Source organism: Cyphomyrmex costatus, unplaced genomic scaffold, assembly GCF_001594065.2.
Source record: "Cyphomyrmex costatus isolate MS0001 unplaced genomic scaffold, Ccosl1.0 scaffold460, whole genome shotgun sequence".
Classification (NCBI taxonomy): Eukaryota; Metazoa; Arthropoda; class Insecta; order Hymenoptera; family Formicidae; genus Cyphomyrmex; species Cyphomyrmex costatus.
The window spans coordinates 339,608-355,660 of NW_017278857.1; the positions used below are offsets into that span (position 1 = coordinate 339,608).

The 16,053-nt window shown below is 39.8% G+C and overlaps 1 protein-coding gene across 1 annotated transcript in view; it reads right to left on the reverse strand.

Annotated features, from left to right (window-relative positions):
• The window catches only part of LOC108777725 (ecdysone-induced protein 74EF), a 131,720-nt gene that overhangs the window by 99,457 nt on the left and 16,210 nt on the right, over nt 1-16,053 (reverse strand). Inside the window, exons 5-6 of the mRNA XM_018544680.1 lie at nt 15,535-15,619; nt 14,440-14,528 (exon numbers count right to left, since the gene is read on the reverse strand). Of these exons, the coding sequence (XP_018400182.1) occupies nt 14,440-14,528; nt 15,535-15,619 (174 nt within the window). The remainder of the gene's footprint in view (nt 1-14,439; nt 14,529-15,534; nt 15,620-16,053) is intronic.

Below are 16,053 nucleotides of genomic sequence, written 5' to 3' on the forward strand. Positions count from 1 at the left end.
CTCTCTCTCTCTCTCTCTCTCTCTCTCTCTCTCTCTCTCTCTTTCTCCCTCTCTCTTTCTCTCTCCCTCCCCTCTCTATCTCCGATATTCTTGCGATTTCCGATATAGCTCTCGCGATTGCACTGCAAATCGCACACGCTAATCTTTGGGGGTAGAAACGCGGGATAAAAAGTTGGCCCCGACCGCAGTGTATACCCTCGACGATGACGCGCGCGGGCCGGTCAAGACCACAACAATAGGAGAACCACCTCGTCGGTTGGCGGAAAGGGACGGAAGAAGGGGTAGGTGCGCGAGCGTGCGCGCGCGCGCGCACGCACCAGCGATGCGGGGTGGGGTGGAGAGGGAGTAAAGGGGTATCGTCGGGCAGGCACCTTCACCCTCGAGACGACGGACGATAGGTCGACCAGGCGGTAGAGACAAAAGCGCGTAGCTGACGATCAGACGCGAACTGCGATACGCCCGGGCCGCAGTGCTGCCGTCTACTGGCACGAGCTTTGCGGAATCGCTTGGCCCCCTGCTCGCCCCGACCCCCAACACGCCCGTCACCCTGTGAGGTTCCCTCTCCTTCAGCGGCCCCGACGCCAGCTTCCACCACCCAACCGCCAGCTCGTCAACTGCATGCTCGCCGCCGCCGCCGCCGCCGCCGCCGCCGCCGCCGCCGGATTCTTCCCCGCTCTCTCCTATCCGCACGAGTAACGATGGAGGGTCGATCCCTCCGATCCCCCCTTCGCATCCCTAGACTACCCCTATTTTCCTCTCCTCGCTCGCTCGCACCGTGCCCTGGTGCGCACGGTCGTCATCCTATGAGTGGAGCAGCCGCCTTCGAAACCAGGAGCGTCACGCGAGTGACGATAATGTTGCAAACTCGGCAGGCCACGACGATGCATACGCGATAAAGTGACGGCTACCCCTTCCTGCTCCTCTTCACTCCGTCCTTCTGGTCGAACTTTTTGCCCAGATCTGTCTACGTCTCTTATACACGCTCTTTTTATCTACCGAGTCTGACTACGTGTGACTTTCGATTTTATTCAACCGCGGTTATACGACATAAAAGTCAATTTGCATTTCTTCAATTCTGTCTTGAATCTTACGCCAACTTGATACATCTGTTCTTCTTATCTCTAAGTTTCTTATTTTGAATTTCCTCATCTATTATTCATTTCTCTTCTCATTACACGCGTTATTCTAACATTTTTCTCCTCGTTTCATTCTACCTATTTATTAATTCCTATTCTTTAAATTCTTTGGAGTAGAATCTCATCTAAAGAGTGAATATATTAAGCTTGAAAAAGTCTTGAAAAAAAGTGGCTCAATTTTCAATCCTAGCGATCTTCATGGAGTGAGATTTATTTCAAAAGAGTTTTAGAAAGTAAATAAATTAAAATATTAACGCATGATATTTTAATTCGGTATCATTTCACTAAACACACAATGATTCTATAAATCTTCTCTCTATATTTAGCGTCATGATAAACCTTTACGGCACGACTGGTCAATGTATTTCGATAAGTTACGCTAACTTTATCGACATACGTAATACCGCGCAGCTGTCAGGTACGACACAAGCGCAAACGGCGAATACGAATACGCAAATCAAGTCCCATAAAAGTCCGCTTGGCCGGAGCTCGAAATGACGAAACGGGTGGAAAGAAAGAGAAGGGCGACCCTTTCACGAGCAAGAAGTTGCGTTCGAGCGATCGTAGAATCGTAATTAATTGAATTACGCGGTCGTGGTGTGGAATTCGTCGCACGTCGCTCTGGAGGACGCTGTCGCCGCTCCGAGAAGCTATTACTCGCTTGCACGAGCGCTCATTTTATTGAAATTTTCAATTATATAAATTGCAGGCACACGCGCGGGTAACGTGCGCGCTTCTTTAAAAGGAAAAACTGTTTCCCTTATCTGAACGTACGCGCAGTAGGACGATCGAACACTCGGTGAGAAAATTAGATGCGAGATACACGTGCTTGGAAAACGCAAAGCAAACGCTTTCGACAAATTTTTATAAACCCTTTTTTCATACTTTAAAAGTATCGAGCGCTATTTAAAATTTTATTACGTTATATCACCTCTCTCTCTCTCTCTCTCTCTCTCTCTCTCTCTCTTATCGATATTCTATGTAGAAAATAGATGAATTTAATGTTGGATCGAAGATATTGTTTCTATACAAAACTAATCATTACTAATAAGTTCAACTTATATATTGCATATTTGAAACATTAGAAAAGTTTATCTGAACGAATGACCCACTTTAAACTCGTCAAAAAACTCTGACCACAATAATCCGATAACACAGTTATCGGATTATTTGATTACACATTTGCGTCAATATTACGTTATTTTTGTGCGTTTTATCATCAGAGTTTAAACTCATCGTACTGATACTGAGACTCTTGATAAGGCTACACTTCATACGGATATTTAAACTACAGTCGAGTGTTATCTAAAGCTAGTAGGATAGATATATTACATCGCTTCAAATCGACCTCGCATAGAATGAGATTGTGCCAAATTATGCTATCGTGCCAACAGGTGACATACAGATAGTGGCTTTGAATTACAGCTTGATATTGCCTAATAATCACGCAATAAATCATTAACAAAAAGATATATTTTTATCCTTCCAATATATATATATGAAATAAACGTGTACAAACACACGCACATTAGACGTTATAACTAAAAATTATATTTATCTCGTTAATACCTTGCGATATTCGTGAGGTTGCGAATTATAAGTTCTGAGAGACATTTGAAAACAAAAACGTATAATAATAAAAATTCAGTTGTCACGAAATATCATATTCAATGAGGACAGCTAGTAGTTATATTAATATCTAAATGTACGATGTGCTAAAATGAAATGTAAATTTATATGCGGAATGTTTTCTGTTACATTCAGAATTAATAAAACCTCGGTAATTTTGTTCCGACTTTCTAAAAATGTAAAGTTCGCTTAATTAAAAGCTTTTATTGATTTAATTCTGTAATTGGATGCACACAGATTCTTTTTTTTTTCTGAAGAGCCTAGTACTTAAGTCTAAATTTGACTTCGAAATCAAGGAAATGTCTAACTGAATAAGATTCAATATAAAATTCATCAATAATAAATACGGAAATTCTGCGAAAATCTATATACATATGGATAAAATTTTAATTCCAACGTTTTTATTACGTTTGATAAATTTATTAGGTATATGTATGTATTAATCTCTTTCCCTCCTCTGCATATAAAACATATTTTTCATTAAGATAATAATAAGATCAAATAATAACTAAATTCCCTCACACAAGACACAAATTTAAATGCCATCCTTCTGCTCTTCGATGTAGGTCAGGATCGGTTTTCGCGATATAGCGCATCGTTCGCATTATATCGAGGCAATAAGAACTTGCGCTCCCAGCTCCTTAGTTGCACGACTCGGCAAAGCGGAGCAAATATCGATTTCAAGCAGCGTGGCATTCGGCTATTCGAGCATGCTGAGAGAAAAACTTGGTAATTTTACGGCGCGTTTCTTAATGCGATGCGCCGCCGCATTCTCCATTCCCTCGCACAGTGATTGCGGACACGGTTCCGATTTATTCGACCGTGAGACGCGACCGACGAATCTTTAGAACCGCCATCAGGAGTCGAGCTGGCGTTACGTGCATTCAAAGTGACTGCCAGATTATCGGCTTCCGATCACGGTCCTTTTACATCCCGAGTATAACGCGATCGCGCACGAAAAGTTTTAACTTTCGAGAGCGATATACGACGCCGTATAAACCTTGCTTCATGTTTCTCGCGACTGCAATTTATATAGACGTTACAAGATCTGGCCGTGCAATTTGGTTCGAAATTTGGGAATGTATTTTTTTTTTGTTGCGCGCCGGAATGATAATAAAATTTTTCTGCCACAAAAAACTTTGCGCGGAATACGCAGTTTGCGGAGGTTCGTTAAATTTTTTTACTATCGTTTTTCTCGTGTCTCTTAATTTACTTGCGGAATTTTTTAATTTTGTAAAAAAGGTCCATACACACACACAATTTTTAGTCAAACAATAATTGATTCCCCATTTCATAAACAATTTAACAAACAAGAATCACGTGGCGCATTGCACATATCGAAAAATAAATAAAAATGATGTGCATTTATTTAAGGTAAACCTGAGGCAGATTTTCGCTGGAAAAGGACATTTTCCTGTTAGCAGCCAGACAATCTGCTACGTACATTTACTAATTTCTGCGCCGTGGGTACGTGAACAGAAGCAAGCCAGGATTCTAGGCGGAAACCTATTGTGAATCGGCGAACCATGAACGAAATGGCTACCTTTACGCTTAGTCGAGTATAGCTACGTGGAATTTATCGGTAATCAATATTGAACGAGGACGGAGAAGAAGAGGGTAAAAAGAGCTGAAGAAAAAAAAAATAGAGAAAAACTACGTGTATATGTGTCTGAGAGACGAGCTGTATAGATTCCGCGTGTCTCATTGTTTCTGCAACTTTCTTACTCGCTGGGAACTCCAGGATTCCAGACGGAAGCAAGTTCTCAAATAATAAATTATTGAGAAATTAGATATAACATTTTCATATCCACTGCTATTCAGTACGTAGATCGACAAACGCGTTTCACATCAACAGTACACGTGAAATAATTCATGAAGATGGAAATCTGGGACATTGACCTTTTAGAGAGAAATTATGTAACATATACTATATATACTTTTGAATATATTTACAAACTGTGTGACACAGGATATATAAAAAGAACAAGCGACGAAATGTAATTGCTTGTCTTTTAGACAAAAGATTGTCTCTGATTAAATAATATGATTATTTAAATAGTATCTATTTAATTAAGATATTCTAAAATATCTCATTCTCTAAGTATAATTCAAATAACCATAATTGTATTTAAATATTAAATGCTAATGCAGCACTCCAAAATATTACAGAAAAACAAAAAAAGATAATATAATTTATTTTATTCATTTCTATATTATCTCTGTACATATCTAAATTTTGCAGAAAACGTGTATTTCTATTATGTATCATTGTCGCTAATTAAATGCAATAAAACTATCGTTACTTAATTTCCCACGGCGAGGATAACAATCATCTCTCTCTCTCTTTCTCCGCACATTTATAAAAAATTTCTCCCGCAATCGTTTTTTGCATTTCGCCATTAAAACGTCCGACCGCTATTATATTCCTGTGGCAATTTTCCACCGAAATCGGCGTAACCGTCGTACTCCTAACCATCGGCATTTCGTCCTCGACGACTGACCTCTCTCTTCAAACGGCAGGACTCTCAACTACCAACGTTGATCAAGGTGGGAAGCCGGCACAAAGTCGCAACACAACACGCAGAACCGGGCAGCCGTGCGCGGCGTGGCTTTATTTATGCGGCTTACGAAGTATCGATCCGCAGAGCGGAGAGAGAACGCGCGCCGCCCGTTCCCGGCAGTAGTTCGGCCAGCCGGGAACTTTGTTGTTCGGCAACTGAAAGTTTCGCGGGGAAACTCCCGCACAAACAGGTGGAACGGGCGAAGGCCTTCTGGCGCCAACCGACGCGCAAGATCCTACATGTGTATGACACTGTGAGGATACGAGGGTGTATGTGTATGTACGCGCAGCCAGCTTCCACAGAAGTCTTCTTCAGAATGGGGATAAACGCGCGTATATTCATACATACACATATATATGTACGTACAACACAGTGCATCAAATAGATGCCTATACAGTCTAGAATGTGGAAATGTGTGCGTACCATACTCTTGTTCGCGTGTCAACAATATCGTGGGTGAAGTGACACAAACAGCCCCCATCCCCCACCGTCCCAGCAGGATTCAAGGAGACGCCACCAGGGTCAACCCCTTCCACGTGGAGAAACCGAGAAATAAATGATTGTCGCCGCTCCTCGGGGAAATTCAATTGGTATAAAAATCTCCGTCGCGCAGAAATGAATCAATCGCAGACCGATTAAATGTCTAAAGTAATAATTAAACGGTTTTTTTTTTTTTTTTCAGCAAAAGAAACTGAATGTATTTACAACGAAATACTGAGAAAAAGTTTTAAAGTTTCCTTTTAAAAATGCGTTTGAAGTCGTATAGTCAATAATTCGCAGCATAAAAGCGTAAACTGTTTAGTCTACTTAACGCAATAATTTCTTGACTGACCTTTCATTCAAATAATTAAATTACGAAAAGACAAGATCTTAACATTTACCACGTGTCTCGTCAGCTACGGATGTGCAATTAAATCGATAAAAATAACAGTTATTTTGCTCCGTCGATTTCAACACAGTAATCTTAACGGGATCCCCTTCTTTCGACTCTCCGTGCAATTAAACTTCTGCGAAAGTTTTTACCGTAGTTGGATTACCTTATATTACGGACGCTTAGCGGAAGTTACGTGGCATGTTTGTAGGACACGGCACGAAACCCACTTTTCGCGCGACGATTATTAACGCTGTAATTAACGCTCGTGTGAACGACAGCTCGTTCACGTCCGTCTCTGATCGTTGATAACACGCGTATTAGCGCGACCAGACGCATCCCGATCGATGATATCTGATGAATTTATCTATACTCGCCGCGCTGGGGTTTCGAGGTTTTGTGCCAGACGGGGTTAACGCTCGACGCTTAGCGATTTAACCCCAAACTTGATATTGTATCCCACGAGATAAATCCAACTTGTAAAATTCCATAATTACGTTGACAATTTCTCTCTCCCTGTTTTATCATTATTATTTCAAGTTTATAGAAGAAACGATATTCGAGAAGAACTTTACCTCATTTTCTTAAATTTTTAATCTTTCAAAAAGATGGAATTTATGGTATTTTTCTTAAGCGTGTAATTATATGTTATTGTAGTTAAACTATTTTTTTTTAATTGACATCGAGAAATATATGTATCTTAATTTTAGGGACAGGAATTAATAATAAGAATTACGATGCTCGGCGTAAACTGAGTTAAAGAGAATGTGCCAACTCGAGACCGCAATTCGATTCCTCGCGAGACTGAATGTCAATTCATCGTCTATATGATATATCCTTGTCGCGATGTCAAGATGTAAACAGAATAGCGAGCGGAAGAGGAACGATAGAGCAGACTTCCTGGAATTCACCTCGCGGCAAACTGGAGTAAGAATGAGGAGGGAAGGCGATCCAGGGGACCGTGGCCGATTCCCACACTCCACTCTTCGTTGATAAGAAGAAAAAAAGGAGTAGACCGCGTCACGAATCCGCTAGATACATACTTTGTGGAATTTCCGCTGCAGGTTTGGCACGGAATTAACCAATTTGCAGGGTGATGTTTTGTGTTAGCCCGGCCGGGTAGATAGGTAGGTAGGTAGGTAGAGTAGACAGGTAGGGGTGTGTTTCGCACCAACCATCCGGCGTTGCTCACCCTCAGCCCCCCGCCCTTTGCGTCGCCACCACCCCAACGGCGCCGGTGGATGGTCCCCACCCGCGTGACCTGCCCGAGAATCAATACAGCTACCGACCGCCGCCCCGACCATCCAGCCAGCCAGCCAGCCAGCCAGCCACCCCCTGCCCCACCTACTTTCCACGTTACGCACCCCCTTATACCATTCTCGAGTGCCGATTCCCATTCTGGGTTCGCAGCACTGAGCCACGCCGTTCCCCTTTCTCCCACATTCACCCTATCCATCCCCCGAATCCACCGTTGTGTTTCTCTTGCCATCACTCTCACCCTCACAAACCACCGGCTCACTATCGCACTCTGCCCCGTCGTGCCATTACCCTTCCTGTTTCTCCTTTCTGGCCTTTTCGTCTTTCTCTTCGCCCACCCGTGTCCTTCGTTCGTTATCCCTCTCTGACACCCCTCTGTCCCCGCTCAACATGCCACAAGGTTTAGTCGTTTCCCTTGGGCTGGCGTGCAGACTCGGCCAACCACCCCTATTGGCCAAACGATCCTTTAAAGCGGCCGGGGCCGGGAAGGCATAAAAAGAAGATGAGACGGCGGGAACGAGATCGGCGAATGGATACAGAGAGAGAGAGAGAGAGAGAGAGACACAGACAAGGTGAGAGAGAAAGCTTATGAGTCGATCGTACCAGGTGAACTTGAGGGAGTTTGAGGGAGAGATTGGCGATCAGCCAACTGCTTCAAACCGGAGCGGGGTGCTTGCCCGACATTTATTAGTACGACTAAATCGAATCTACCTGTATCACAGGCGCAGTTGCAGTAATCTTTCGCTAGACTTTAATTCGAAACTCAAAGTGATTCGCAATCTCAATCTTCATATTGTAATTTATTTAAAATTTTATTAATTTCTTACACATATTAACAAATTCTAAAATAAAAGAATTTATCACTCGCGATTTTAATAGATCAATATTGTGTAATTGGAAAAACAAAAAAAACCGTGTGATAGTTGTTTAAAACTTTTGTATTTTTATTCTCTTCAAAAATTTTATTATATTATAAATATTTATATATATACACACACATATTTATTTTATACGTATATAATCAATGTGCATTATAATAATTATTTATTTAAAAAATAATTATTGTGTTTAGGACCATCTTTCAAAACACGCACACACATGTATGTGTTCTCTTGTTATTTTATTTTCTTACTTATAAAAACTACAGTTAACAAATAAGAGGAGAAGAAAAGAAGGATTCCGTCGGAACATCTCTGAAAATAGTTGTCGTGAAGGTTGGATTTGGAAAGGGCGGGATTTCTGGAGAGCGCGTAACTTTCGCCCGCTCGTGGAACTTGTTTCGAGAATTTAACCGCTTTTGCGAGAGAGTCCAAGAGTATGGCGACGAGTATCATTTATACGAAAGTTGCAGGCGCCACGGGAACACTGTTGCGCACTTTGCGGCACAGGAATGGCACTGTAATTGAACGTCTCGATCTAGGTATTCATCCTCCGTAAAAGATGTCTACGAGTTTAATGAGAAATGAGGGAAACGGTCGAGGAGAAATTATGGGAAGATCCTCTTCCCTCGGTGATGTTGACGCGGTTTTATCTCGCCGCGCGGTAGTAATCGGGGTCACGACACGCGCTCCAAGTACAACTGGAGTCGACAAAGAAAAGAACAAAAGTGATCCAGTACGATGAAAAGTTGTTATCACTTGCGAAAATAAGGACTTCGTAATTTATGCACAAAGCAAACAAATTTAAACCTTATTCTTATTCAACCGCAAGTCGTCTTTTATGGAATTTTATTATAAACCAAAATTCAATTACAAACTATTTAATTCTGAATAATTCGAAATAATTGAGACGTATAATCTTGAGTTTATTTCTCTTAAAAAATTTTCCTCCGACAACATCGAAGAGACATTAATTATAACAAAACTAAAATTAAATTGAAAGATTCTGAGACCTCAAATATACAACACAAGATCTTCTATCCTCATTACATCGTTATTAAATCGAACACACACATATCCCAAATATCTCTGCTCAGTGGAATTTAAAAGTACGTATTATAAACAAAATTTGAAAGCTTCCGAAAGCAAGAAAAGCACAGTCACTGATATGTGTCAAAGACGAGTGTTTCTTCGTCGGCGCGACCTCGTCTCGTAAGCTCTTCTAATGATCGGTCTTCAGACAGAACTCTCGCGCGCGAGTTCCATTACGAACCAGTAGTCGCAAGGTTTAATCCCTTTCCACGAGTTTTCGAACTCGTATAAGCCAGTCACGAACTTTCCGACGACGTCGCGTCGCTCGCGGACCAAAGTACTCGGCATGACTCACGAATCCTATACCACGAGCGAGACGAAAGTTTGTATGCAGCTTACGATGTTCCTGTACGCATCGCGAAAATAGACGAACGCCACGGGCGTTTCCTCAATTTTAATTCACAAGTTGGTATACAAGCACTACGCTCGTTGAGATTATCTTCTCTCAGCACACAAAAAATACTATTTAATTAAAGTTAAAACTTTTAATTTATATATATATATATATATAATATTTATACAAATTGATATATAGAAATATAATGCTTTTTAATTCACACAAAAAGATCGAGATCGTCAATCATGATGTTGAAGATTGCGTATATCACTTAGTGTTCCGGTGATTTATTATACAAACCCAATACCATCAATCTCCAATAATTGACTGCAACATCGGGTAAACATGCTGTTATTAAAATCTCATTTTCGAGAACGGTTAAGATTGCGCAAACCTCAATCGTGCCGCGAATTGTATGCGAATTTTATGCGTGAGAGGGAAAGAGAGCGGTTACCCTTAATGTTCAGATAATGCGCGACCTTTAACGCTTCGTTGCTGACTGGGAACCTGTAAAAGTGCGATTTAACGCAGCAAATCGTTCTCGCAAGAAGTATGAGAGATCTAATCGCGAGAGTTGCGACGGTAATTTTCCTACGCCAACGAGCAGAATAATTCGCGCAAAACTTGTGGTCGCACCTTGGAGCCCGTGGACTCGGGCGATGCGATGGCTGGGAAATGGTGGAAAATTAGAAACGGTAATCAAGGGAACTGTACCATTCGAGGCTTGGCGGCTGCCTTAACTTAAAAGAACTATCCTCGCTTTGACAACCCCGAACTTTTCATCGTTCAACGTGCAATTCTCTTCTCGTAGTTTTGGCGCCCGATTCTCGCGCGAGTTTGAGGTGCCGTCTTTCAGGGAGGAGGAACGAGCTATTCCCTCCCCCCCCCCCCCCCCCCCCCCCCCCCCTCCTTCTTAACTTTCCGAATTCGGTCTCTTCGATCTTACAATTCTCTTTAATACGAGAGGGGCTTTTCGTGGCCCCTTTCTCCCCTTCTTTTTCCCCACTTGTCTCCGGGGACATTCATAAATCATTTTCTTTCGTCGCGAAATCCATCTCCGCGCCCCGCGATTATCCTCCTAGCAACGAGAGCAAGATGGAACCAGCCAAGGAATTATTTTCTTTCGCAACCTTTGTCGGATGGTGGAATGCACTAAGCCATTCGTCGACGAATCGCACTTTACTAAGTCTTGAAACAAATGAGCATATCCGACATGAAATTAAATCGAGTCCGCTTAAGCAAGGTTATCGAGGATTATCAAACATTCTTTATATTCTATAAGGCGCAAATTCGAAAGAGAGATTTTACCGTTCATCATTTATCTTTCAACGCGAACTAACCGGGTGATCATTACATTTACTATTTTGTTATTTCATCAGCATATATAAATACACATATACATATTTCCGCACCAAATAAATAAATAAAGCTTCAGAATGAGATTCGGTTTAATGGACATCTGCATGTATTTAGGTTAGATAAGAGTGTCTTTTAAAATGTATCGGAAAGTGAATCAATACAAATGTGACATTCAAGTGGCGTCAGTTATTTTTGCATGAGACCGTAAAATGATGTATTTTCGAATATATGAGTACCCTGTGTTAAAATCGGAAAAAGACGATACTTGCAGCACTGCTTAATTTCGCGCGCGCGCGCGCGCGCATATATATACGATAATTATTTGATGTATGTGTGTGTATACATATATGTAACCTCCAAGATAGTTAATAACGATTTCATGTCAACGCAGCACGCGGTTCCGGATAGAATATGCAATTACGATCGCCGTTATTCTCGTCGCGTCCTGTCGTCGTACGTAGCAGAGGTAACAGATCCAACCGTCGGGGCGATAAATCGCGAGATTTATGTCGACAAATTTGACAACAAACCGTGGAATAGCACTCACTGATCCCGGAGAACAATGCCGAATCGGCGTCTGATTTGCATTTATGAAAAGGGCAAAATACCCGCTGTCCGTATTAATTAACTCTCTGTAGCGAGAGAGGTGTTATTTATGGAGAATAATAAATCGCGGCGTCCGATATAGCACACAAAATATCATTGGTGGAAGATCGCGGAAGAGACCTGAAGCTGGTTAAAATTTTAGTCAACGAGAATAGAGATTCAAAAACGAGTTTAAATTTCATATTCGTAACTGTATCCGTGGCACACTGTCGCGCGACCTGATATTCTATCGCCGTCGTCTACTTCGACCACTGCCGTTATCTAGAATCCGGAGACGTACGCTTCACCCACGACGACGAGAAATTCATGGCGTGAGCACGCAAGCACGACAACTATGCCCTCGATTGTCGTCTCGGCGGAAAATCGAGCGAAAGGAGAGACAAAGGGAGAGAGAAGTAGGGAGACGAAGAGTGAGAGAGAGAGAGAGAGAGAGAGAGAGGAATAGGAAGGTGGGGCATTCGCGAACACGACGAACGGAAGTCGGCCGCTAAGGTAGCAACGGACTCTATTCCGGGCTTCCCGATTCCTGAAAGCCCGAGGGTGCTGCAAGCTCGACTCTATTGATTTCCCGCGTTAAAGGGAAACGCTCGGTACGCGTAGGCTTTGTATATTGAAAATCTAAACGCGAGACCCCCGGCAACAGTTTCTTCAATATACTTCTGTTGTTTTCCTTCTCCTTCATACGATCATTTATATTTTATGTTAAAAGTAAGTTAAAAAGATACCTTATACCTTGTATATTTCAATATCAAAATTAATTAATTACTAATGTGTCAAATTAATTATTAACACAATGAAACTCTCTACCTTTAACAGATTTCCAAGGAGACAAAATTAAAAAGTTTCGATGTCTCTCAAATATATTTTCATGTAATAAACTTGTTTAAAATAGAAATTTTTTAGTCTTAATGTGTTTTCAAACGCGATTTGCGATTTTTGGTTCCATATTTATAATAATTTATAATTCATTATACAGTTCAATTCTGGAATGTTTGAAAATGAAATTTCAGTTTTATTTTATAATAGAAGTATCAGGGCAATTGTTACGACGTAATAAGACTCTTTCGTTTAAGATATCTCCGCAATCGATAATCGATGTCCTATTTTCCGTACCGCCGCGTATCTATAAGCTTAAATAACACAATAACCGCTGATAACGGTTCCAAAACAATGATACTGATACTTTCGCGAGCACACATCCCAACAATATCGATAAATTATTGTGAACGTATAGAAATTTAATGAAAACGTCTGGTAAGGTAAAGTGTACCACATTCTCAAATCGCGATGTAAATCGGTAAATCTCCTACCCTACTATTCCCACCAATTGAATCGTCGTGTACACAATCTGACGAGAGTGAACGACGAGAGTGAGCGATCAGAAGATGCTTGTCTCGTGCATTCACACGTCAACGTGATCGTGAGCGTATACGATGAGAGGTACGCGTTGCGAAAGCATACCAAGGCACGATTACCGGCGGTGGTTTCGTTTTGGAATGGCACATCGACTCGATTCCAATTACGGTTTACCATGTGACGGCCGCAAGCGCTATCGTCACGCGCGAGGAAGATGTTTGCTTCCCCGCGAGATTATCGCGCCTTAATTCGTGACTCTCGGTCTCGCGCGAATCATTTCGCCGATAAATGCCTCGCAAAACATCGTCTACTAGTTACTGCAGCGTTGCAGAAATTTAGATTAGCGCCAGCTCAACGGCGCCGCCATAAATACTGGACGTCGTAAAGTGCATGTGTTAGTGCAAAACCATCTTTTTACTTTTTCCTTTTCTTTTTTGCATTTAGGTACTAATTCAAACTACGAAAGAGCACGTTTTAGAGAGTGAAATTAAAGCGGAAAATTCGAAAGATTCAAAACTCGAAATAAATGTGCTCTTTTACTTATCCACGTGAATTATCATACGTGCATATATTGCAAATCCGAATATGTACGCTTATAAAAGAAGTGTTTAATTTTACGATATTAAAATGTTTTAAACTGTTTCAATAAATAAAACACTACGTGTTTAGATTCAAAAGGCTGAAATGTTTAAAATGGAAATATCTTTTATTATTAAACGTTTATTTTGAGATGTTTTAAAAGTAAACATTTTAAACGCACTGCACTTTTCACAGTGTGATAAATACCCTTACATACATGCATGATTCAGTTTTCCATGTAAAAATAATATTGTACTACACGTTTAAACAAATTGAAAAAAACACTATACTTCACGTTTAAAATGTTATAAATCCATTTTTGTGTATGCAGTATATGGTAATGCGTGTTATTTTTACACAAAAAAAATTAAATCTTATATATATAAAGACATTTATTTCATATTTATATTTGATATTATTGTACACACGATTTTCTTTTTTTCTTTACTGTTACTGATGTATAAAAAAATATGTGACTGAACTTAGAATAAAACAAACATTCTCAAAATTAAATTTGCAAAAATTTATAAGTTATTAATGCATTTATTGAGCGCACAAATGTGCGGTCATAAAATAATTTTATATAATATGAAAAGTAGGTTGCCCGAAAAACATGGATTAAGTCAATTTCGTTATAACGACTTAAATACATTATGTACATGAGGGTATTATATGCTGAATATAAAGGCGCGTCAATACACACCTACTGTTTACGATACTCGCTGATCGTAAACTATGCAGAACGTTTAATAATAGAACGAAATTGGATTTCACTCACCACAACGAGCGCGTGCGTCAGAGCAGTCGATGACCTCGACCTCCTTGGTGTCATGCCGACGACCTCGCCCCTCATGATGCTCTCGACGACTGCATAGAAGAGGAAAAAAGCGAAAACGTTTTCAGTATGCTTCACAATTATTCCACTTATTCAACAATATTACTAATAAAATTTTGATTAAATATACATAATTTGGGAAATTTTAAAATATTCGCATAGCAATAATATCAAGTTAGGCAACATTAAATAGCGCTTGGAAGAAACGACATTATAAATAACATTTAATAAATTATTTAATACATTTCTAGTTTTTTAAATAATGTTAAACAGCATTTATGAACAATAAAATTGTTTTAATATTATTGCTTTTACACAAAAACTAAACTTTATTGAAAAAAAATTCTTTTATATAAATTTAATTAATGTGCTATTAATTAAACGTATATATTTTTACAAATAAAAAATAGATGTACTGGCCATAACGGTTGAAGCTGAAACTTAATGTTACTATATATAATACATATATGTACTTGCATATATATCATATTTGTAATTAAAGCTGCGCACTGAAATCTTCCCGGACTTGAAAATACAGCTAAACTACTGAAATATTTTCACAATTACATTTTCATGCTTAATAGGCGTCTGTTAAAGAGATCTTAATATAATAGAAATCTGAAAATTTTTTAATTTACTTATTGCGAAAAGTATTATCTCGGTCGGAATTAAGTAATATTTTTCGCAATAAGTAAATTAAAAAATTTTCAGATTTCTATTATATTAAGATCTCTTTAACAGACGCCTATTAAGCATGAAAACGTAATTGTGAAATTATTTCAGTAGTTTAACTGTGTTTTCAAGTCCGGGAAAATTTCAGTGCGCAGTTTTAAATGACTACAAATATGGTATATGTATATGCAAGTACAAATATGTATGTACATAATTTACATTAAGTTACAATATTTAAAGAACATTAAGATCCAGCTTCGACCGTTATAATCAGTATATCCTATTTCTTATTTGTTGAGTTTTAAAATGAACTGTCCAATAAGGTTTTTATATCGTATATATTTTATCTCATGCTATGTTTCTCACCTCCGTCGCCAATCAGCCGCATTTGTACTAATGTCGGATCCTCGTTGTGTTCTTCAAGGACTGTATCGTCGGTGACAGTCAAATCCTGAAAGAATAATCAATTAATAATCAGAAGGGAAAAGTCATGAGAAATTAGTATTATTAAAACCTGGACAGATCTATAAAACGCGTTTAACGTTAATTGTCCCATTAATAATTTTCTTTCTATTCACATTCTTTGCTATTAATTCGACTGATAAATAATTTGCTAATGGCAGCGACATAAATCGAGACGCTCAATTATTTTCTAGGTTCGTCGATCTCGAGTTTTACAAACGATTTCATTCGCGGTTTCGAAAAATTGATTGCATAATGGATGTCGATCGATTTCAATTCTTCCAAGAAATTTCGTGACTCGTCCGACTAGCCACGGAGTGTTTATCTACCAATTCGCTAGTCAGAGATTGGACGATCGATGGTCTGGTTTCTCGTTAAGATTCGTCACGATCAACGCCTCTACTTAACTGATCAGCTTAACTG